The sequence below is a fragment of the Euprymna scolopes genome, chromosome 37, assembly GCF_053919585.1.
Source record: "Euprymna scolopes isolate OS-2025 chromosome 37, ASM5391958v1, whole genome shotgun sequence".
Classification (NCBI taxonomy): domain Eukaryota; kingdom Metazoa; phylum Mollusca; class Cephalopoda; order Sepiida; family Sepiolidae; genus Euprymna; species Euprymna scolopes.
In genome coordinates this window covers 50,492,594-50,517,614 of record NC_136518.1, presented here as the reverse complement: position 1 = coordinate 50,517,614, position 25,021 = coordinate 50,492,594, and the positions used below count along the sequence as shown (strand labels likewise).

General features: G+C 30.6%; 1 protein-coding gene across 1 annotated transcript in view; it reads left to right on the top strand.

Annotated features, from left to right (window-relative positions):
• The window catches only part of LOC145261154 (acid sphingomyelinase-like phosphodiesterase 3b), a 271,422-nt gene extending 247,666 nt beyond the window's left edge, over positions 1-23,756 (top strand). The window contains exons 4-6 of the mRNA XM_080119464.1: positions 7,772-7,935; positions 19,576-19,750; positions 21,953-23,756. Of these exons, the coding sequence (XP_079975590.1) occupies positions 7,772-7,935; positions 19,576-19,750; positions 21,953-22,623 (1,010 nt within the window). The 3' untranslated portion in view covers positions 22,624-23,756. The remainder of the gene's footprint in view (positions 1-7,771; positions 7,936-19,575; positions 19,751-21,952) is intronic.
• Positions 23,757-25,021: the final 1,265 nt, after the last annotated feature.

The window sequence follows — 25,021 nt, the reverse complement described above, 5'->3', positions numbered from 1 at the left end:
GTAGTGTAGTAATTGTTAATAATGTAAATTGAGTAGAACTTGATTATATATAGGGAAAGCTCAACAAGAACTTGTTTATATTGGATTTGAAGGCTACTATGTTGTATTCAACCAGGAAGCAGGCCAGTGGAACAGTGTTCCGTGGGCGAGCAGTTCTGTTTTAAAAGGGAGTCGATCTCACCTGTCTGTTTAAATGTATGTATGTCTGTCTAAAATTTTTGACAGAGGCGACGGATTTTCACGAGATCAGGATCATTTTGAAGCTCGACCCTTCAGACGCCAAATATCAAAAAATTGACTAAGACATTAATTCCTTCACCTTCAACTGGGCACTTTTCTACAAGGAGGAGTCGCTTTTTTCGCCAATATTTTTCGAAAGTCATCCCCTCTTTTCGATTGACTAGCCTTAATTTAAACCTTCACCACTTCCGGTTTGGCGATGGATGCAATGGTAAAAACGTCAATTGTTTTTTTCACATTCTTTTTCTCCTTCGTGGTACGGGTTTGAGCCTACCTGCCTACTACCACTTTTTTTTTTTTTTGCTCAACACACAGCTCCAAAAACCCAGGCAATACCGGGCACCCAGGCTAGTCTATAATATAAATATCATCTGTCTGTTTAAATGTATGTATGTATCACAAAAACTTTTGACAGAGACGACGGATCCTGATAAGATCGATATCATTTTGAAGTTCAATGTCTTTGACAACAAATATCGAAAAATTGGCCAAAAACATTAATTTCTCCACCCTAAACTCGGCCATTTTGCACAAGGAGAGGTCGATTTTTTTCGCCGACATTTTAGCAAGTCATCGTCACTGTTGGATTGACATGAGTTAATTTTAACACTTTTGACTTCCTGTCACGTCATGAAGTCATTGGCTAAGACGTTAGATTTTCTTTCACTTCCTTTTCCACCTTCACGTCATGGGTTAGAGCGTGACCATCGTCATAGATGGCCTGTCAGCTGAAAAATGACGTCATCGCCATAGGTCCTAGCAAGCAAGATAAGTGGAATACAGACTGTCGATAATGAGCCGACATTTTTTACAGAAAGCGTTAGAAAACTTCAAAATTGGATTAAAAAAAGATAAACATGGTACTTTGTACTGAAACTCATCCAATAGATTAATAATAAAAAACGAATTGAAAGGGAGAAAAGTTGTTAAAAAGTTTAAAGAAAAGGAATACAATTTGAATTGTATGAAACTGAAGTTTATTCAATAGAAATAAATAAAAATGAACAATAAATATTTTTTAAATCGAAAAAACAATATTTTAAAAATCAAAACTGAAAAACGAACAATAAATTAGTTTAGCTGGAATACGAACAATAAATTAGTTTAACTGAAATACGAACAATAAATTGGTTTAACTGAAATACGAACAATGAATTGGTTTAACTGAAATACGAACAATGAATTGGTTTAACTGAAATACGAACAATGAATTGGTTTAACTGAAATACGAACAATGAATTGGTTTAACTGAAAAACGAACAATAAATTGGTTTAACTGAAATACGAACAATGAATTGGTTTAACTGAAATACGAACAATGAATTGGTTTAACTGAAATACGAACAATGAATTGGTTTAACTGAAATACGAACAATGAATTGGTTTAACTGAAATACGAACAATGAATTGGTTTAACTGAAATACGAACAATGAATTGGTTTAACTGAAATACGAACAATGAATTGGTTTAACTGAAATACGAACAATGAATTGGTTTAACTGAAATACGAACAATGAATTGGTTTAACTGAAATACGAACAATGAATTGGTTTAACTGAAATACGAACAATGAATTGGTTTAACTGAAAAACGAACAATGAATTGGTTTAACTGAAAAACGAACAATAAGTTAAAAATTAAATTTAAACAAATGTTAGTATAAACAAAGTTACTAAGGCAGAAATATTTCAAACATTGAATATTAAAACTTTTCAAAAATCTGTTGCAGAATTTAATTAAAAGTTTGAATATTTCTTTTTCTGATATTTTATTTTTTACTAATATTGTCATTCTCTTTTCGACAAAAATTGTTTATAAGGGAATTCAATGAATTCCATATCAGCATTTTTTCAATTTACTGAATAGTGACGCTCATCACAAGAGTCAACATGAAATAATCGATTTTGATCAGCCAAAATATTTAAAATTATATACATGGCTAATTTTCTCTGATGAATTGAATGTAAAAAAGAATCGCATTTTGTAAGTTTGTTTATAACTATATAATTATATAAGAAAAAATTATTAGTTATATCATTTGGGTATAGCAGAGAACCTCTGTTAATACCCTGAAAGTAGCTGTTTAATTCAGCTATTTCTTCAACAGCCTCTCTCCCGGATATTAAAGTTTTGCAGCTATTGCATTTCAGTTTTTTGAGAACTGCATGACAGCAATAACCTGCTAAGTATAATATAACAGGAAGTACTTCCTTGCATTGATTAACATCATCTTCTGTTACATCTATGTTAAATTTATAAACATGTAACTCTTGCTCCCTTGTCATTTTATCCCAGTTAGTTTCTTTTAAATTTTTCAATTCAATAGTTCGATTATTAATTGGTAAACTCAATTTTAGAACTGACAACATTCTGAGTTTTTTTTTTCACATTAATACACCTGACATATCAATATATTATACTGATCTCCACTAAGTTGTTGATACTGGCCAAACCTTGCCTCAAGGTTATCTGTCTGAAACTTTCCTGGTAATATATACACCATGTTCAGTACATTTATACAATATTTAGTCAATTCTAAAATTGCGTATGTAGTATGGTGCAAAGCAGTATATGTTTCCTTTGTTAACTTACCAGTTCTTCCAGGAATGCTATTCCAAGTTTCTAACCAGTCACAGAAAACATTTAGGAAACTATAATTATCACTATTTAATGTAAGTGGATTAGCATATTTATTACGAAGTCGACAACCTTTATATGGTGTTTTCACTTTCAGCATTGTCCACCAAATATAAAATATTTGAATGTATTCTGCGATTTCTGCATAATTTGGCAAGCATTCCTGTTTTCCTAAGGTTAGCAAACCTTGAATAGTATATTCGTTGAAAATTTAACATTTTGCCTTTCAAAAGTAGTCAGAGAAAGAGCTTTTGAAGTCAACTGATAGCAATATTTCACAAGTGATTGAGATTCTAGAGCATAAAGTTTATGTAAACTAGAAAATGGAGCACTTTGAATGTTATCTAATTCATGATTTCCATTGGGAACATCATGCATTTACGTTCATCTTTTTGGCCAAGCCAATTGTTTCTAATACATTTTAATATATGCACTGAGTCAAATAAGAAGAAAAGAGGGCTAGACGTTCTAATTGGATGGAGATATACAATTGAAAGCTTTGATGAGCTACAAAAGAAAGACATAGCCTTTTTTATTTATTGCATTATTATCTGTTATAACAGATAATACCTTAAACCCTATATCTTCTAAGCCAATTATTACACGTTTAATTATGTCAAATAAGATCTCAGCTAGAAGACATTTAGTTGGCATAACATGCACAACATCCTTATATTGTGAGAATACACTGCTAAGCATAAAAGCAAATGCACTTGTGGCAGGTTCATTGCTGTTGTTAGCTAAGCCAACAATATTACCACCTTTATAATCAAGATAAGGTTTGAGATGTATTTCATCAACAAGTAAAGATTCTGTGATGTCATTCTGCATTAGTAACTTGAACTTACTTTTAATATACATGAGAAAATCGTTATGTTGTTCAATGACAGGATTCATAGAAGTTGATAAGGTTAATCTTCAAATGGTTGAATAGCATGGTAAAATTACATTTTTAGTGTCTCTTAACAGTCTGTACCCTCTAAGGGAGCAGTTATATAATAAGGAAGAAAATACCATCATTTCACTCAAATAATTAATCTTATTCATTGTCATTATGTTAATTTGTTCATATATGAACTTAATGGCATTAAAATATTTAAATGATTCATCTTGCACTAATAGCAAAAATGATAAGATTAATTTTAATAAAGAACTTATATTAGAAGTTTTCATTTCCTATTCTTCGATGTCCATTTTTGTCATGTTTTCCATCAAAATCTGCAGAGTATTTTCCTCTGTTACATGTTTAGGAATTCTATACTCCCCTATAGCACTCATTTCCACATCACTACAGAATACTCTAACGGCCAAGTCCGGTTCAATCACCATAGACATTTTTATTTTGGGGCATGGGCATCTCTTTGATGGTATTGTCTTGCCTAATAGAAGTCCAATAATTTTTATCTATAAACGTTAATTTTTTTTTCTAAATCATCAATATTATGGAAAGTTTTATGTTTCCATAACTCTAACTCATCAGCAACACTTTCACATAATGCACGCTTAAGAGCAGAATTTTCTAAACGCATTTTCTTTGCGTTAGGAGACTCTCTAAAAGTGGTTGATGACGATAAATAGGAGGGACAGTTTGGTAATATTCGAGGAATAGCACCATCTTTAAGATAGGGATTTTTTAATTTAACACTAACTGTCTTTCCAGTCCTTTCATCAAATGCTGATGCCTCTCGCTGTATGTCTTCAGGTCAAAAATGAAGTTCACATACCTAAAGAAATAATTTAAAAGAAAATCGTACCATGTTTGACTTAATAAAAAAAAAAAAAAAGAAAATTACAAGACAAAAAACGATAAAATAAAAAAATAAGGTAAATGTGCAGAATTAGTCCACCCTCGAAAAATCCTTTTAAATTACCACTTTTATAGGTTTTTGGGGGTGCTGAAAACGAAAATAACGTTTAAAATTACGGCAAACTAGTAGTTTCCAAGATATAAAGAGCTGTTAGTTAAAAAAAGGGAAGGGGTAATTTAACCTAAAACGACCACCCACTATACGGCCAATTTTTTTTTTTTTTTTTTTTACATGGGCAACAAGAAATTTTTTTTTAAATTACATTTTCGCTTTTATTAAATTGTTAGGTGAAAGTACATAATATTTTCACTATACTCCCCATTTTAAATAAGTTTCTAAATAATAATTTATTATTTCAGCACATAACTTAAATTACATGTAAAATTCATTTTTAATATACATACTTTCATTTTTATTTTAAAATACGTTCTAAAAAAATAAAAATAAAAAAAAGGCGCGTTTTTTGGGGTTTTTTTTTTTTTTAAATATCTCAAATATTTTAACACTTACTCTGCTATGTTTAGATGGAGTAAAATCCTTTCTTTTTATTGCATTAATCCACTGGTAAATTATTTCCTTTTTTGGGGGGGAAATGAAAACACTGTAACTTTTGGTCCATTTTTGTAGTTACCTCGGCATTTTCAAACTATATATCCTGAGGGCATGTTTAAATTTATTTAACCCTCCAAAACTTTAAACCAACTTCCGGTTTAGTCATGAGACACGTGACCAAATTTCAATGGACCGATGTTCATGACGTCACCAGACTAAATTATAGTCGTCGCTAGGCCATCATATTACAGTAGCCACGGTTAGAGCCGGCCTGCCTACTATCACTTTTTTTTTTTTTTTTTTAATACCTCTCTTCACCTTGGCTGCCTACCATTTTTTTTAACACCACTCTCCACATTCACGTGTTCGAGACTGCCTGCCTACTACCACTTTTTTTTTTTTTTTTTTTTTTTTTTTTTGCTCAACACACACCTCCAAACACCCGGAAACGCCAGGCACCCAGGCTAGTATTCAATAAGAACAAATTTTAAAATTGTAAGAAAATAATCTGATTGTTATGAATCATATGGAATAAAAAAAAAAAAAATAATAAAAATTATCCCATAAAAATACACGTATTAGAAATATAATCTTAAGTCCTAAAGGAGAAATATGAAACTTAGATTTATGGTGAGAAGCACAATGTCAGAAAATAATTCTTAGAATTTATGCATTCCCTTTTATAGTCTCTAAATTAAAAATATTATGGTGGTGTTAATAAGCAAACGATAAATCTTAAAAATCAAAGAGAAATAGGAACTAAGAGAGACTGAATATGATTTATCAAGTGTAAGGAATGTGTCATAAAACAATACACTAGAAGATATATGAAAAAAAAAAATTATATTGTTTGGAAAAAAAAAAATTCAAGTATTAAAAAATAACTTTACTATTATATATAGTTTCCTTACATGTGAACAAGTTTTAAATAGTTTTGTTGCAATATTTTTGGTATGACCATGGAGGTTACAAAAAATTGGAAGGTTACATTTATAAACAGGGGTGATGTGAAATGAATAATCATATGGGATCATGTTCTGCTACCAACCAATCAGAAAACTGGAATCCCTCCATAAAATATGCTGAATCTCTTAAGAATTCCTGCATATAACTTTTCGTCTTCACACGTATAACTTTGCTCCTCATCTCAAGACTTCTTCGGATTCGCTACTGAGAACTCTACTCTTTATCCTTGTATGCAAGCTTTTACAATCCAAAGCTATTCTAGATTGATACTGGCATTTTGTTTGGACTAACGTTTCTCTGATGGCATAATTATGTTGACACATGAGTTCTCGTTAGATCACCGAAGTTAAGCAATGTTGAACCTGGGCAGTCCCAAATGGGTGACCATTTGGGAATTCCAGGAGCTGTATGTAGAAGGACGTTGACTACTCCCTGCAAGAGTTGCAAAATCCTAATGTCGTCATCTCCGCTAACAGAGATATGCATGCGACTGAGGACTGCTTGTGAATTTCATACTCGCATGGAACTTCCTGCTTTGGAGGAGGCTGGTTAAACCCGTGTAGGGTTCGTGCGGTTTCCATTTTTTTTTTTTCAACATTTCTCTTCTAAAACTTGCAAAAACAAACAAAAACAACAGCCTCCTTCCCTTTCTTTTTACTCCTTCCCTACTTCCCAACCCCGTCGGTGGGGCATTAGAATACACCGACTGTCCCCCTGCAGAGAGTAAAAGACTCTCAAAGAGGCCACCTGTTGGCTGTGGGTGGCGACCCGTAATGACTCGGAAAAGGATCCTGGTGGCTGAGCAACTGATATATAGGGAAATTAAAGATATCAGTTGCAACACTCCACTTTGGCCTCGTACAAGGCTAGACGGGTGGTCGGAGGAGGCCGATCCGATCATTCGGCTAGTTACGGCAAGCCCCTAACACATCTACTTTTCTATCAATTTCCTCTAAATCATAACAAATGCAGTTCTACCCTATACCACTATAAATTATATACATTTTTCCCCTCCTTTCCATGTGTTAGAAGGTGGTGGCTAGGGTCAAATGTGCCAAATGATTAAAGTCATGACATGGCTGTATAGTGCCGGAAGTTACCACAAATGACTTGTGTCACTAAAGAATGATGGGTGCTCATGGCTCCCATTTGGGACATGTATACTGTTTATGTAGCCCTGGCATGACAAGGTGAATGGGTTTCCCCTTTAACATGCCCCAATATTGGACTCCGAGGTGGGTGGGGAGTATAAACAATGAATTAAAAAAAAATATATATATATATATATATGGCCAAGTATAAAAACTCCAAGCACCAACACGTCGACTTGGATAGTTCAGATAATGAACTACATCAAACATCCTCAGAATTTTATGTGAATAAATGAATTATATAACTTGTTTTATTTGCTGTCTTAAATGGAAATGAAATTATTAATTAAAATTAAAGATGCCCCATAAATCGGTGCCTTTAAATTGTTTTTTTTTTTTTTTTTTTTTTCTATTGATCATGTAACTCCCCAACCTGGTACTCTATTAATCAATGCTTCTTATTTGCACTCTTCTAGGCGGCTTTTATTCCTGCCTCATCCATCCTGGTCTGCGACTCCTCTCCTTGAATACAAATCTCTACTATGTCCTCGATAAGGAAAATGTCGCCAAACCTGACCCTGCCAATCAGTTCCAGTGGCTTGACCAACAGCTCAGATACGCCTCAGATCATGGAGAAAAGGTAATCAAATGATTTTTCTTTATACATTATCTCAAACCTGTGACGAAGGTTAATACTTTATTAAAAGCTGAAGGACTTCAGTGCCTCGTAGGTGTCCATCAAATTCAGTCTGAAAAAGTGTCCAAAGATAACTTTCTTAGGCTTATATGCACTAGATATGTATGCATTTAAGCTGGAATCTATCAGTGGGAAAAGAACAACTTTGATTGAGTTTGAAACTTGTATTTATTTTTACTAGCGGGACTTGTGGAAATTCCACAGCAGCATCTTTCATATGTAATATATTGCTGCTGGACATTCCGTGAATCGAGACTCCACGATATTGTTGTAATTAAAACTATAAAAGTATTTGTCTAAGTAATCTGGTTAATGTAGTGTCAGAATATATATGATTATTACGGGTTTATCTCCAATGTCCTTATAGGAGTCTGTGACTTATTTCCATTATATGGACACACGGCGCAAACAGAAACCCCACAATATCATACCGTCTTTAAACAGAACAGATACTACCCTTGGATCCCAGCTAGAAGATCAAGAAGGTATATTTCAGTTTCACGTACGGCCCAAAAGCGAGATCATTTTTTTTTTTTTTTTTTTTTTTATTTAAATATTTTCTATTTTTACATTGTATCTTCAATGATCGGGAGATCTTATTTAGTAAAAAGGAGGATAGAAGGTGATAACCAGGGCTAGGACAACAGCATATTCTTTTCATTGTTCTGACTCTCGAGTGTGTATTTGTTGATATCTTATCTGCTTTTATATAGAGTAGTATGGTTCTTGGTTGATTAATTGTGTTGGATATATACTCAAGAGTCAAAACAATGAAAAGAATATGCTGTTGTCATAGCCCTAGTAATAACATATGTTGGTGCAAAAATAATGTCATTTTTTATATATAGTTGAACATCAAAAAACGACATTATTTTTGCACCAACCTAATACTACGAACATTAAATTAGCGTATCTATATACTAAATTAATGTTTGTAGTATGTTATCACATTCTATCCTCTTTTTAATATGATCTCCCAATTGAATAATTTATAATCTGAAAACCGTGACACACGTACCTACATTAAAGATACTACAGTATTTATACATAGATCATCACTAAGAAAAATTCATATCTATATACTAAATTAATGTTCGTTGTATGTTATCCCATTCTATCCTCTTTTTAATATGATCTCCCAATTGAATAATTTATAATCTGAAAACCATGACACACATACCTACATTAAAGATACTACAGTATTTATACATAGATCATCACTAAGAAAAATTCATATCTATATAGTAAATTAATGTTCGTAGTATGTTATCCCATTCTATCCTCTTTTTAATAAATATGATCTCCCAATTGAATAATTTATAATCTGAAAACCGTGACACACATACCTACATTAAAGATACTACAGTATTTATACATAGATCATCACTAAGAAAAATTCATATCTATATACTAAATTAATGTTCGTTGTATGTTATCACATTCTATCCTCTTTTTAATAAATATGATCTCCCAATTGAATAATTTATAATCTGAAAACCATGACACATACCTACATTAAAGATACTACAGTATTTATACATAGATCATCACTAAGAAAAATTCATATCTATATACTAAATTAATGTTCGTTGTATGTTATCCCATTCTATCCTCTTTTTAATATGATCTCCCAATTGAATAATTTATAATCTGAAAACCATGACACATACCTACATTAAAGATACTACAGTATTTATACATAGATCATCACTAAGAAAAATTCATATCTATATACTAAATTAATGTTCGTTGTATGTTATCACATTCTATCCTCTTTTTAATATGATCTCCCAATTGAATAATTTATAATCTGAAAACCATGACACATACCTACATTAAAGATACTACAGTATTTATACATAGATCATCACTAAGAAAAATTCATATCTATATACTAAATTAATGTTCGTTGTATGTTATCACATTCTATCCTCTTTTTAATATGATCTCCCAATTGAATAATTTATAATCTGAAAACCATGACACATACCTACATTAAAGATACTACAGTATTTATACATAGATCATCACTAAGAAAAATTCATATCTATATACTAAATTAATGTTCGTTGTATGTTATCCCATTCTATCCTCTTTTTAATATGATCTCCCAATTGAATAATTTATAATCTGAAAACCGTGACACACATACCTACATTAAAGATACTACAGTATTTATACATAGATCATCACTAAGAAAAATTCATATCTATATACTAAATTAATGTTCGTTGTATGTTATCACATTCTATCCTCTTTTTAATATGATCTCCCAATTGAATAATTTATAATCTGAAAACCGTGACACACATACCTACATTAAAGATACTACAGTATTTATACATAGATCATCACTAAGAAAAATTCATATCTATATACTAAATTAATGTTCGTTGTATGTTATCACATTCTATCCTCTTTTTAATATGATCTCCCAATTGAATAATTTATAATCTGAAAACCATGACACATACCTACATTAAAGATACTACAGTATTTATACATAGATCATCACTAAGAAAAATTCATATCTATATACTAAATTAATGTTCGTTGTATGTTATCACATTCTATCCTCTTTTTAATATGATCTCCCAATTGAATAATTTATAATCTGAAAACCATGACACATACCTACATTAAAGATACTACAGTATTTATACATAGATCATCACTAAGAAAAATTCATATCTATATACTAAATTAATGTTCGTTGTATGTTATCACATTCTATCCTCTTTTTAATATGATCTCCCAATTGAATAATTTATAATCTGAAAACCGTGACACACATACCTACATTAAAGATACTACAGTATTTATACATAGATCATCACTAAGAAAAATTCATATCTATATACTAAATTAATGTTCGTTGTATGTTATCACATTCTATCCTCTTTTTAATATGATCTCCCAATTGAATAATTTATAATCTGAAAACCGTGACACACATACCTACATTAAAGATACTACAGTATTTATACATAGATCATCACTAAGAAAAATTCATATCTATATACTAAATTAATGTTCGTTGTATGTTATCACATTCTATCCTCTTTTTAATATGATCTCCCAATTGAATAATTTATAATCTGAAAACCGTGACACACATACCTACATTAAAGATACTACAGTATTTATACATAGATCATCACTAAGAAAAATTCATATCTATATACTAAATTAATGTTCGTTGTATGTTATCACATTCTATCCTCTTTTTAATATGATCTCCCAATTGAATAATTTATAATCTGAAAACCGTGACACACGTACCTACATTAAAGATACTACAGTATTTATACATAGATCATCACTAAGAAAAATTCATATCTATATACTAAATTAATGTTCGTTGTATGTTATCCCATTCTATCCTCTTTTTAATATGATCTCCCAATTGAATAATTTATAATCTGAAAACCGTGACACACATACCTACATTAAAGATACTACAGTATTTATACATAGATCATCACTAAGAAAAATTCATATCTATATACTAAATTAATGTTCGTTATATGTTATCACATTCTATCCTCTTTTTAATATGATCTCCCAATTGAATAATTTATAATCTGAAAACCGTGACACACATACCTACATTAAAGATACTACAGTATTTATACATAGATCATCACTAAGAAAAATTCATATCTATATACTAAATTAATGTTCGTTGTATGTTATCACATTCTATCCTCTTTTTAATATGATCTCCCAATTGAATAATTTATAATCTGAAAACCGTGACACACGTACCTACATTAAAGATACTACAGTATTTATACATAGATCATCACTAAGAAAAATTCATATCTATATACTAAATTAATGTTCGTTGTATGTTATCCCATTCTATCCTCTTTTTAATATGATCTCCCAATTGAATAATTTATAATCTGAAAACCGTGACACACATACCTACATTAAAGATACTACAGTATTTATACATAGATCATCACTAAGAAAAATTCATATCTATATACTAAATTAATGTTCGTTATATGTTATCACATTCTATCCTCTTTTTAATATGATCTCCCAATTGAATAATTTATAATCTGAAAACCGTGACACACATACCTACATTAAAGATACTACAGTATTTATACATAGATCATCACTAAGAAAAATTCATATCTATATACTAAATTAATGTTCGTTGTATGTTATCACATTCTATCCTCTTTTTAATATGATCTCCCAATTGAATAATTTATAATCTGAAAACCGTGACACACGTACCTACATTAAAGATACTACAGTATTTATACATAGATCATCACTAAGAAAAATTCATATCTATATACTAAATTAATGTTCGTTGTATGTTATCCCATTCTATCCTCTTTTTAATATGATCTCCCAATTGAATAATTTATAATCTGAAAACCGTGACACACATACCTACATTAAAGATACTACAGTATTTATACATAGATCATCACTAAGAAAAATTCATATCTATATACTAAATTAATGTTCGTTGTATGTTATCACATTCTATCCTCTTTTTAATATGATCTCCCAATTGAATAATTTATAATCTGAAAACCGTGACACACGTACCTACATTAAAGATACTACAGTATTTATACATAGATCATCACTAAGAAAAATTCATATCTATATACTAAATTAATGTTCGTTGTATGTTATCCCATTCTATCCTCTTTTTAATATGATCTCCCAATTGAATAATTTATAATCTGAAAACCGTGACACACATACCTACATTAAAGATACTACAGTATTTATACATAGATCATCACTAAGAAAAATTCATATCTATATACTAAATTAATGTTCGTTGTATGTTATCACATTCTATCCTCTTTTTAATATGATCTCCCAATTGAATAATTTATAATCTGAAAACCGTGACACACATACCTACATTAAAGATACTACAGTATTTATACATAGATCATCACTAAGAAAAATTCATATCTATATACTAAATTAATGTTCGTTGTATGTTATCACATTCTATCCTCTTTTTAATATGATCTCCCAATTGAATAATTTATAATCTGAAAACCGTGACACACATACCTACATTAAAGATACTACAGTATTTATACATAGATCATCACTAAGAAAAATTCATATCTATATACTAAATTAATGTTCGTTGTATGTTATCACATTCTATCCTCTTTTTAATAAATATGATCTCCCAATTGAATAATTTATAATCTGAAAACCGTGACACACATACCTACATTAAAGATACTACAGTATTTATACATAGATCATCACTAAGAAAAATTCATATCTATATACTAAATTAATGTTCGTTGTATGTTATCCCATTCTATCCTCTTTTTAATATGATCTCCCAATTGAATAATTTATAATCTGAAAACCGTGACACACATACCTACATTAAAGATACTACAGTATTTATACATAGATCATCACTAAGAAAAATTCATATCTATATACTAAATTAATGTTCGTTGTATGTTATCACATTCTATCCTCTTTTTAATATGATCTCCCAATTGAATAATTTATAATCTGAAAACCGTGACACACATACCTACATTAAAGATACTACAGTATTTATACATAGATCATCACTAAGAGAAATTCATATCTATATACTAAATTAATGTTCGTTGTATGTTATCACATTCTATCCTCTTTTTAATATGATCTCCCAATTGAATAATTTATAATCTGAAAACCGTGACACACATACCTACATTAAAGATACTACAGTATTTATACATAGATCATCACTAAGAAAAATTCATATCTATATACTAAATTAATGTTCGTTGTATGTTATCACATTCTATCCTCTTTTTAATATGATCTCCCAATTGAATAATTTATAATCTGAAAACCGTGACACACATACCTACATTAAAGATACTACAGTATTTATACATAGATCATCACTAAGAAAAATTCATATCTATATACTAAATTAATGTTCGTTGTATGTTATCACATTCTATCCTCTTTTTAATATGATCTCCCAATTGAATAATTTATAATCTGAAAACCGTGACACACATACCTACATTAAAGATACTACAGTATTTATACATAGATCATCACTAAGAAAAATTCATATCTATATACTAAATTAATGTTCGTTGTATGTTATCACATTCTATCCTCTTTTTAATAAATATGATCTCCCAATTGAATAATTTATAATCTGAAAACCGTGACACACATACCTACATTAAAGATACTACAGTATTTATACATAGATCATCACTAAGAAAAATTCATATCTATATACTAAATTAATGTTCGTTGTATGTTATCACATTCTATCCTCTTTTTAATAAATATGATCTCCCAATTGAATAATTTATAATCTGAAAACCGTGACACACGTACCTACATTAAAGATACTACAGTATTTATACATAGATCATCACTAAGAAAAATTCATATCTATATACTAAATTAATGTTCGTAGTATGTTATCCCATTCTATCCTCTTTTTAATATGATCTCCCAATTGAATAATTTATAATCTGAAAACCGTGACACACATACCTACATTAAAGATACTACAGTATTTATACATAGATCATCACTAAGAAAAATTCATATCTATATACTAAATTAATGTTCGTTGTATGTTATCACATTCTATCCTCTTTTTAATAAATATGATCTCCCAATTGAATAATTTATAATCTGAAAACCGTGACACACATACCTACATTAAAGATACTACAGTATTTATACATAGATCATCACTAAGAAAAATTCATATCTATATACTAAATTAATGTTCGTTGTATGTTATCACATTCTATCCTCTTTTTAATATGATCTCCCAATTGAATAATTTATAATCTGAAAACCGTGACACACATACCTACATTAAAGATACTACAGTATTTATACATAGATTATCACTAAGAAAAATTCATATCTATATACTAAATTAATGTTCGTAGTATGTTATCCCATTCTATCCTCTTTTTAATATGATCTCCCAATTGAATAATTTATAATCTGAAAACCGTGACACACATACCTACATTAAAGATACTACAGTATTTATACATAGATCATCACTAAGAAAAATTCATATCTATATACTAAATTAATGTTCGTTGTATGTTATCACATTCTATCCTCTTTTTAATAAATATGATCTCCCAATTGAATAATTTATAATCTGAAAACCGTGACACACATACCTACATTAAAGATACTACAGTATTTATACATAGATCATCACTAAGAAAAATTCATATCTATATACTAAATTAATGTTCGTTGTATGTTATCACATTCTATCCTCTTTTTAATATGATCTCCCAATTGAATAATTTATAATCTGAAAACCGTGACACACATACCTACATTAAAGATACTACAGTATTTATACATAGATCATCACTAAGAAAAATTCATATCTATATACTAAATTAATGTTCGTTGTATGTTATCACATTCTATCCTCTTTTTAATATGATCTCCCAATTGAATAATTTATAATCTGAAAACCGTGACACACATACCTACATTAAAGATACTACAGTATTTATACATAGATCATCACTAAGAAAAATTCATATCTATATACTAAATTAATGTTCGTTGTATGTTATCACATTCTATCCTCTTTTTAATAAATATGATCTCCCAATTGAATAATTTATAATCTGAAAACCGTGACACACGTACCTACATTAAAGATACTACAGTATTTATACATAGATCATCACTAAGAAAAATTCATATCTATATACTAAATTAATGTTCGTAGTATGTTATCCCATTCTATCCTCTTTTTAATATGATCTCCCAATTGAATAATTTATAATCTGAAAACCGTGACACACATACCTACATTAAAGATACTACAGTATTTATACATAGATCATCACTAAGAAAAATTCATATCTATATACTAAATTAATGTTCGTTGTATGTTATCCCATTCTATCCTCTTTTTAATAAATATGATCTCCCAATTGAATAATTTATAATCTGAAAACCGTGACACACATACCTACATTAAAGATACTACAGTATTTATACATAGATCATCACTAAGAAAAATTCATATCTATATACTAAATTAATGTTCGTTGTATGTTATCACATTCTATCCTCTTTTTAATATGATCTCCCAATTGAATAATTTATAATCTGAAAACCGTGACACACATACCTACATTAAAGATACTACAGTATTTATACATAGATTATCACTAAGAAAAATTCATATCTATATACTAAATTAATGTTCGTAGTATGTTATCCCATTCTATCCTCTTTTTAATATGATCTCCCAATTGAATAATTTATAATCTGAAAACCGTGACACACATACCTACATTAAAGATACTACAGTATTTATACATAGATCATCACTAAGAAAAATTCATATCTATATACTAAATTAATGTTCGTTGTATGTTATCACATTCTATCCTCTTTTTAATAAATATGATCTCCCAATTGAATAATTTATAATCTGAAAACCGTGACACACGTACCTACATTAAAGATACTACAGTATTTATACATAGATCATCACTAAGAAAAATTCATATCTATATACTAAATTAATGTTCGTAGTATGTTATCCCATTCTATCCTCTTTTTAATATGATCTCCCAATTGAATAATTTATAATCTGAAAACCGTGACACATACCTACATTAAAGATACTACAGTATTTATACATAGATCATCACTAGGAAAAATTCATATCTATATACTAAATTAATGTTCGTTGTATGTTATCACATTCTATCCTCTTTTTAATATGATCTCCCAATTGAATAATTTATAATCTGAAAACCGTGACACACATACCTACATTAAAGATACTACAGTATTTATACATAGATCATCACTAAGAAAAATTCATATCTATATACTAAATTAATGTTCGTTGTATGTTATCACATTCTATCCTCTTTTTAATAAATATGATCTCCCAATTGAATAATTTATAATCTGAAAACCGTGACACATACCTACATTAAAGATACTACAGTATTTATACATAGATCATCACTAAGAAAAATTCATATCTATATACTAAATTAATGTTCGTAGTATGTTATCCCATTCTATCCTCTTTTTAATATGATCTCCCAATTGAATAATTTATAATCTGAAAACCGTGACACATACCTACATTAAAGATACTACAGTATTTATACATAGATCATCACTAAGAAAAATTCATGGAAATTCTGTGGTGCTTTCTACATCGATCTGTTTAATCTGCCGTGGTAGAGATCGTGCTCCGGTTCATACCCTCTGCTGAAGACTTAACCTACACCCCCACCCCCATCTATCCTTCTTCAATGAAGTCTTTGGTGGTTTGAACATATAGCTTCTCAACCAGAAGGAGTGCTCATTTGTAAGTTCTTCTCTCTCCCTGGCTGGCACAAATGTGTCAGTGGACAGCTGAAGACCTGGGCAACAACAACAATTATGAGCAACCTGGCAGTACTATCATACCCTTTTCAAATTGTTGTTGATTGTAAAATATACCCATCTTATCTATCTGTCGAAAGCTCAAATGGAACTTGGCTGGAGCAATAAATGTTTCAGTTTCGATTCTAGCTGATGGCACCTAAGTCAATTTTTTTTTTTAACTTTTGAAATCAGTAGTATATATTAAATAGAATATACTATTCAATAGTGAATTGCCTTTGTTATAATAAATACAAAATCTGAATGAATTAAAATATATATAAGCATATTTTATGATCAGATAAAAAAAAAAACACTTGACTAGCTACAACCACTATATATGATTTCCCTTACTCTCTGGCAAGCCGCTGTTGCAATAAAGAAAATTCATTTGCAAAGGTTATTGAGAGAAGTGGAGAGTGCTGGAAACCTGGGGAGACTTGTAGTCACTCAGGATCCAAGGAACACTGCCAGTTATTATCAGTGAGTAATCTCTGGTGATGACCCGTGTGAGAACTCTTAGTGAGTACAAATAATAATAATAAACTTAGTAAATTTATTGTGATGATGGTGATTGCTATTTATAAAAAGTTAAACTATTCAAATAAAAACATACAGATGAGATTCAATTTTCCAAGGTAATGCTGGGTTACAGATCACGCTAGTTATTTTATTATTTAGTCTAGTTACAGCAAGAACCTTAATATACAGTGACACATAAGTTTTTGATTCATGTTATTTTCTGTTATAACTAGTTTGTTTGCCATTTTGTCTGATATTTGGTAAGTAATATCTCGTAATGTTGTTTTAGTTGTATGTGGAAATAAAATTAAAAAATCATGGGTGAATCCATTTTCTTTTATCAAAATTCAAAATTACCTTATGCAAAGATATTGGATACATTACACTTTTTTTCAAATTTCCAATCGAAACTTTGTACCTTTAAATGACTTTGAATTCAGATTTTCGATAGTATTGGAATGTTATCTCTGACCAATCAGAGAAGGACACATTTGTTCACTAATCATAGGACTCATTGATGTGCTTTCTGCAATTCAAGGATTAAAAATGACAAAATCCAATGAATAATCTACTGATATAATACTGCCAAGACCATGCTTAATTCTTTCAATAATTACAAGAAACCTTCTCTATCCACAATATTAATGGCCAAGAACACATTACCTGAAAGTACTTCTTTTAAACTCCTCAGCCTAACGTTTACAGAAAACATGAACTGGAATAGATACATTGAAAGCAATGCGAAGGTGGGCTCTCTCTCTCGTGCTAGAAAATTACTTACGCTTGAAAGTATCCTATACCTCTATAAGGCCACCATTCGCCCATGTATGGAGTACTGTTGTCACATTTGGGCTGGTGCATCTGCTGCTTGTCTCTTACTACTTGACAGGGTTCAAAAGAGTCACCAATCTGATAGATCCTGACTGTCATCTAGGCTTCAGTCACTGTCTCATCGACGAAATGTTGCATCCCTCTGCCTGTTCTGCAAGTGCTTTAATGGTGAATGCTCTGATTAACTACAAACACTTGTACCCCCGAAAAACTCGAAAAGCAATCAAATCTCACTCTTTACACTAAGTGTAAGAAAGCCTTCTAATCCAATAGTTTCTTCCCCAGAACTGCTAGACTTTGGAATTCCCTTCTGGGATTCTGCTTTCCCAACTGTACTGACATGCAGAAATTCAAGTGTAATGTGAACAGACATCTTGCTACTCATCTCTCTTCATAATATCCCTGCAACTTATGTCCCCGATAGTAGCCCCGTACTTCAAAGTGGTACTGTGCCTTGTTTGGGGTGAAAAGTGAATAAAAAAAATAAAAATGTTAGATAGAATTATTGAAGGACAATATTACTGAAAAATGAGTAAAGAAATTAATCTAGCACTAAGTACAGTGGGAAATATCATCAGAAATTATATAAAGTATGGCGACGGTACAGCATCCCTTCCAAGAAATGGAAGACCAAAAAATAAACTTCAAGGCGGATCAGCATTACAGTGAATCAAAACAAATCGGAGAAAGAAAAAAGGTAACTTATGAGACCATTTGCTTTTTAGCGTTTGTTCAAATCAGTTTTCAATTCTGTCATCACAAACTTTTTTTTATTACTTCTATTTTTCATCGTTTCAGATTATTATAATGGCTCATGTCCCACCTGGTGGCTTTGAGAGATCCATGAACATTACATGGATGTATCCAGCCTTCAATGACAGACTCGTCGAAATCCTCATGAAACATAATCATGTTATTTCCTCGCAGATCTTCGGACACGAACATACAGACAGTTTTAAAATTATCTATGATGGTAAGTGTTATGCATAAACCAATTATGACGAAGATGCAGCCCAGAGCAAATAATGGGGTGACTGTTGTTCTTTTTAATTTCTTTCATTATTACAGCTGCATAAAGAAAAAACAATCTAAATGTTGATCTCTTTATGATGACTACTATTGACAATACTCCAGGGCAACACCACTACCTAGTGAGCCAACTACCTGTTTCTGTTGCTATTGTTGTTGAGCATAATTCATAAAAATTCTGTTGGCATTTTTATTAAGATATCAGTTATTTATAGGAGGGATTACATGGAACTTGTTAATGCCTCTAAGTGAAAAAGTTTCTGTGGAATGAATTGGGTTTAAAATTCGCTCACCCAAGTCAATTACCACTGTCACTTCTGTTTTTTTTTTGACACAACAATAATTGGTAATCTGTTAAAGTCAAGGGAACTATTCTTTTGCTAAAACTAAATTAAGGAGTATGTATGCTGTGTTTAGGAGTATATAGAGGTCCTCATTCATTCTCAGGGAAATTTGTGTCTTCTTTTTAGTATGTAAGGTTTCTTGGTTCTCATGTAGTTGTTGTCTCCCTGTTTTTGGTTTCGTTTTTCTTTTTTTTGTTTTGCTTTCTTTGTTTTGCTTTTTTTTCTCGCTTACATGCTCCTATTCTGAATTTGTAGTAGTGGGCTAGCATCAATAGACTTCTTTTTTTTTTTAATTCTTTTTTTTACCAAAATAAATCTAAACAATGTTTTTTTTTTTTTTCTAAGTTTAACCTATTTCATACTGGTATAAATTACCACACAATGAAATAATTAAATTAAAACAAAAATCATTTTTCTTATTTTTTACTTGATTATTAAATTTAAAAAAAATAAGCAGATTTTAAGGTTCTCAAGGACCTTTGTATGGAATTTTTACTTAAATAAATCGAAATAATAAAAAAAAAACGAATTTAACTTCAAAATATTCTGAAAAGATAGCATAGTAACATATCAATGTTTCTCATTTTTTCTTATTTCAAATTATTTAATCAAATAAAAATTCCATGCAAAAGTCAACAGAGAATCTTCAAATTAGCTGTAAATTTTTTTTAAATTTAGTAATCAAATAAAAAATGGAATCTTTACTTGATTTAAATAATTCAAAATAAGAAATATGATTTGTATTAATTTAATTATTTTTACTGTGCAAGAATTCATGTCAGTTTAAAATAGGTTAACCTAAAAAAAAAAAAAAAAAACATTGTTTATGATCGTTTTGGTAAAAAAAAAAAAAAAAAGTCTGTTGATGCTGGCCTACTGGTATGAATTTGGAATAAGGACATGTGAGCAAGAAAAACGAAAGTAGAAACAGGGAAACAACAACTACACGAGAACAATTTTTTTTTTCACTTTAACCACAAAACCTATTGTTTGAGCATTCATTATCATGATCTTTTCTTTTCCATGCTGGCATGTGTTGGACAGCTTTTAGAAATTTATTCCCAAACTAACTTATCCCTGGCAAGGTCTTTATTTCACCCTCTTTCTCTCAAATCCATTCTTATCACTTCTTCCTATGTTGTGAATCACACATATTATCTCAACTCTTCTACCCAAGAATTCAACTTCATTCTTCCTTTAATGTGACCATACCAACAAAGTCTCCTGTTGTGCACACCGCTCCCTATACTATCCAGATTTAATCTTTTACTTTGGTAATAAGATCTAAACCTGTCTTTAAAATTCACATTACATCTCTATCATATCGATCTTATATTATTTCTCTTCATGCAACACATGTCCTCAAACTTCATTGGTCAGGTCTCACTCCAATACATTATCACACTACATACACATACAAAAAAAAAATCATCATCATCAGAGATCTAGTGTTGTCAGCAGATTATTTATTTGAACTTTCCTCCACTAATTGCAAGCGAGGTCTTCTTGCTATATGGTCACATCGTAATTGTCGGATTTGTTTTTATGATTTTCACCGAGGATATCATCTGCATTTGAAGGGCCAACTCCAGTATCGACTGAATAGGCACAGCAGATGTTGCAGTGTATCAGATGCAGAGAGCCATTGTCTCACAAGACGGTTGCCATCATCATCATATCATCATCTCATATATCTGATAGACTTTTTTTTTTACTTAGTCAACATTAATTTTTGCTATTTTCAAGACAATATTTACCTGTAATTATTAGGCTTTTAATTAAAGTTTATCTTTCATTCGCAGGTAAAATCCCAGTCTCTGTTTTACTGTTAGCACCAGCAGTAACGCCGATGAATAGTACCTTGCCGGGAGCAGGACCGAACAATCCAGGGATACGTTTATATTTCTATCGTCGAACAACAGGAGAAATCATCAACTACCATCAATACTACTTGAATCTCGGCAAGATTCACCCAGGATCCAACTCTGCCAACTGGGAGCTTGAGTACCGTGCACTTGAGGATGTGCTGTTGACTGATATGAGCCCAGAATCGTTTGACCGATATGTCAAAGATTTCACCAAAGACAAAATGGCAAAGTTCCAAAAATATCTCTACCACAACACCGTATCGTATGGCGAGGAGAGTGCTGTAAAACCAGATGCAAAACAATTCCTGCAGCAAGTCTGCGCAATAAGCCATCTTTCTACAGACGCGTATCAGACTTGTATAAGTCAGTCACCAAAGACATACCTCCGTGCCAACTCACCTGAAGGGTCAATGTCTCAAAATAAGGGACCCGAACTGCCAATCTACACATACTACGTAGTGACTGCTTTTGCAGCGCTCACTTTCCTTGTCCTTGTGGTAATGTCTGTGGTTCGCAAGCAGTGTACGCAGACCCCATCATTACCGTTTAGATATCGACCTCTTACTAATGACTGCCAGTACGTACAGAGAGAGAGGGCCACTTGATTTGGTCATGATTTTTTTTTTTATGTGTGGTTGACGAGATTTTAAGAGCAGATGGATGAAAAAAGATATTAACAAGAATGGCTGTCTGATATTTGGGCTGCTATGCTCATCCTATCTAAAAAAAAAAAAAATTGTATTGATGGAAAATATTCTGTCGCTGTTGGATAATCGTATGGAAAGCTCAGGGGGCATACGTGATCAGAAGACAGTTTTAATTTGGAAAATAAATTAAGTTATTTTTAATTTTTTTTTTTTAATAGCTACAAGAAACTTGTTTAAAATATTTTTTTTTAAATATTTAATTTTATTTAGTAAATTTTTTTTATTTCAAAATCAAAAATGAAAGCATACTTTTTTTTTTTTCATGGATTAAATATTTTTTATATATTTTATTTTGGAAAAAAAAATTTTTTTTTAATTCTAAACAAAAAAAAAATATTTCTGTTTTAAAAAAACAAAATTTCATTTTACTTTGAAAGTTTCTTTTCTAAAAATAAAAAAATTAAGTCATTTTAAAAAAAATTTTAAATATAGATATGTTCTATTTTTTTAATTTTTAATATAAATGACTTGATTTTATTTATTTTTATATCAAAAACACATAAGAAAACAGTTTTTTTTTTCCATAAATTAACTTTTTGTTTCAAATTGAAAGGTATTTTCAAACTTCTTTATATTAAATTAAAACAGTTTGAAAACCGATTTTATTAAAGTGTCTACACAAAACAGATAAGTTACTTATCTGATGCAATCCTATCAACCAAAACATGTGTGATGAAAGTAATCATAAAGAAAAACATACAAATTGCACACAACCAAGCAACTGCTGCCCATTTTCTTTTCTACTTTTTTAAAAATAATCTCCAATCTTGTGCACAGCCAACCCCAAACTTTGAACCTGAAGTGTTTGGTGTGAATTCAGAACCCCCTTACCTCACCATTAACAAAAGGAGAAATGTCAAAAAAAAAAAAAAAAGCTAGGAATTATTCAGACCGTCATTTGCATATAGATATTCATGTTAAAAACCTGTTTATATCTTTCCAAGTTCATGTGTCTATATTGTTTTTTTAAATGTTTGTGTCTGTGTTGTTTTTTTAATTTTTTTTTTTACAATAAAGTCTTCGATATTTAACCAATTCTTAAACATGAATTATCCTTTGAATTTGCACATTTACTGGTGACAATGCTATTTAAAAAATGTTCCTTCATTTTGTAAATATTTTTTTTTTCAATTTTATTTAACCCATTAAGTCTCATTGTCCTATAAATAGGACGCTAAATAATATAAAATCTATAAGATAACTAGATGTACCTGGCATTGCCCGGTATTAAACATAACATTAAATTCTAGGGATATGAGAGGAGAAAAGAAAGTAGCAATACAAGATCTTACTGTGAATGTTTTAAGAGGATTCTAGAAGTGTAAGCCATGTTTAGTTTCAGAACAGTTTCCAATGGTTAGTTGTTCTACACAAGTCCTGGATGTGACTGGTTCTCAGTAGACAGTTCTTGAGTTGGAAGCCACAGAGCAAAAGATTCTTCCGTGTTGACACATGCGAAGTTGCTACAGAAAAGGTTTAATTTTTATTATAGAGCAATTCTGGTTTCTGATTGGTTGGTAGCAGAATGTGAATTAATTTGATTCGTAAGTTCCTAGCAGCATTGTTTATAAATAGAATCTCCCAACTGTGCAGGATCATGCCCCATTATAGTCCAAAAATATTGCAACAAGGAGGAACCAAAAATTGGGTCTCAGTTGAGCATCTTCCATGTTGCTAGTCTCGGCCTTTTCTACAAATACTATTATGGTATCTGTTCCTCAAAATTGTCTGATCGATTCCCTGCTTCATTTGTCCCAGCTTGTTTGGCTCGTTAGTCCAGTGGTCTCCATCAATACGTTGTTTTAATATCTGATTGTAGTACAGCTTCCTATTTCAGTAGCTCCTTTTCAAGAACTACAAAGTCATGGAACTCTCCTCCTGCTCACTGTTTTCCTTGTACCTACAGTTTGGATTATTACAATACTAAGGTCAATAGGCATCTCCTGTCTTTGCAATAATCATCTTTCATTCTTGTTAGCTCCTTACATCAAGTGGCTTCATGCATTGTCTCGATCAATTTCCATAAAAAAAAAAAATAATAATGGTAGGATAGAGATAGACTAGCAACGTGTGAGAATGAATTTTTTTTTTTTTTTAGAGGAATTGTTTTGAAAATAACAAAAATTAATCATCACCAAGAAAGAGTGTTTCGTGTGGCACCTCCAATATTCCGTCTTTGGACAATTATACACAATATGACCAAAATGTAAGCGAGACAACTTCATTTCATTTTCTTTCATCAAATCTGACAAAAAATAACAATTTCAATTTTGAAAAACATTCTTTTTTTTATGGA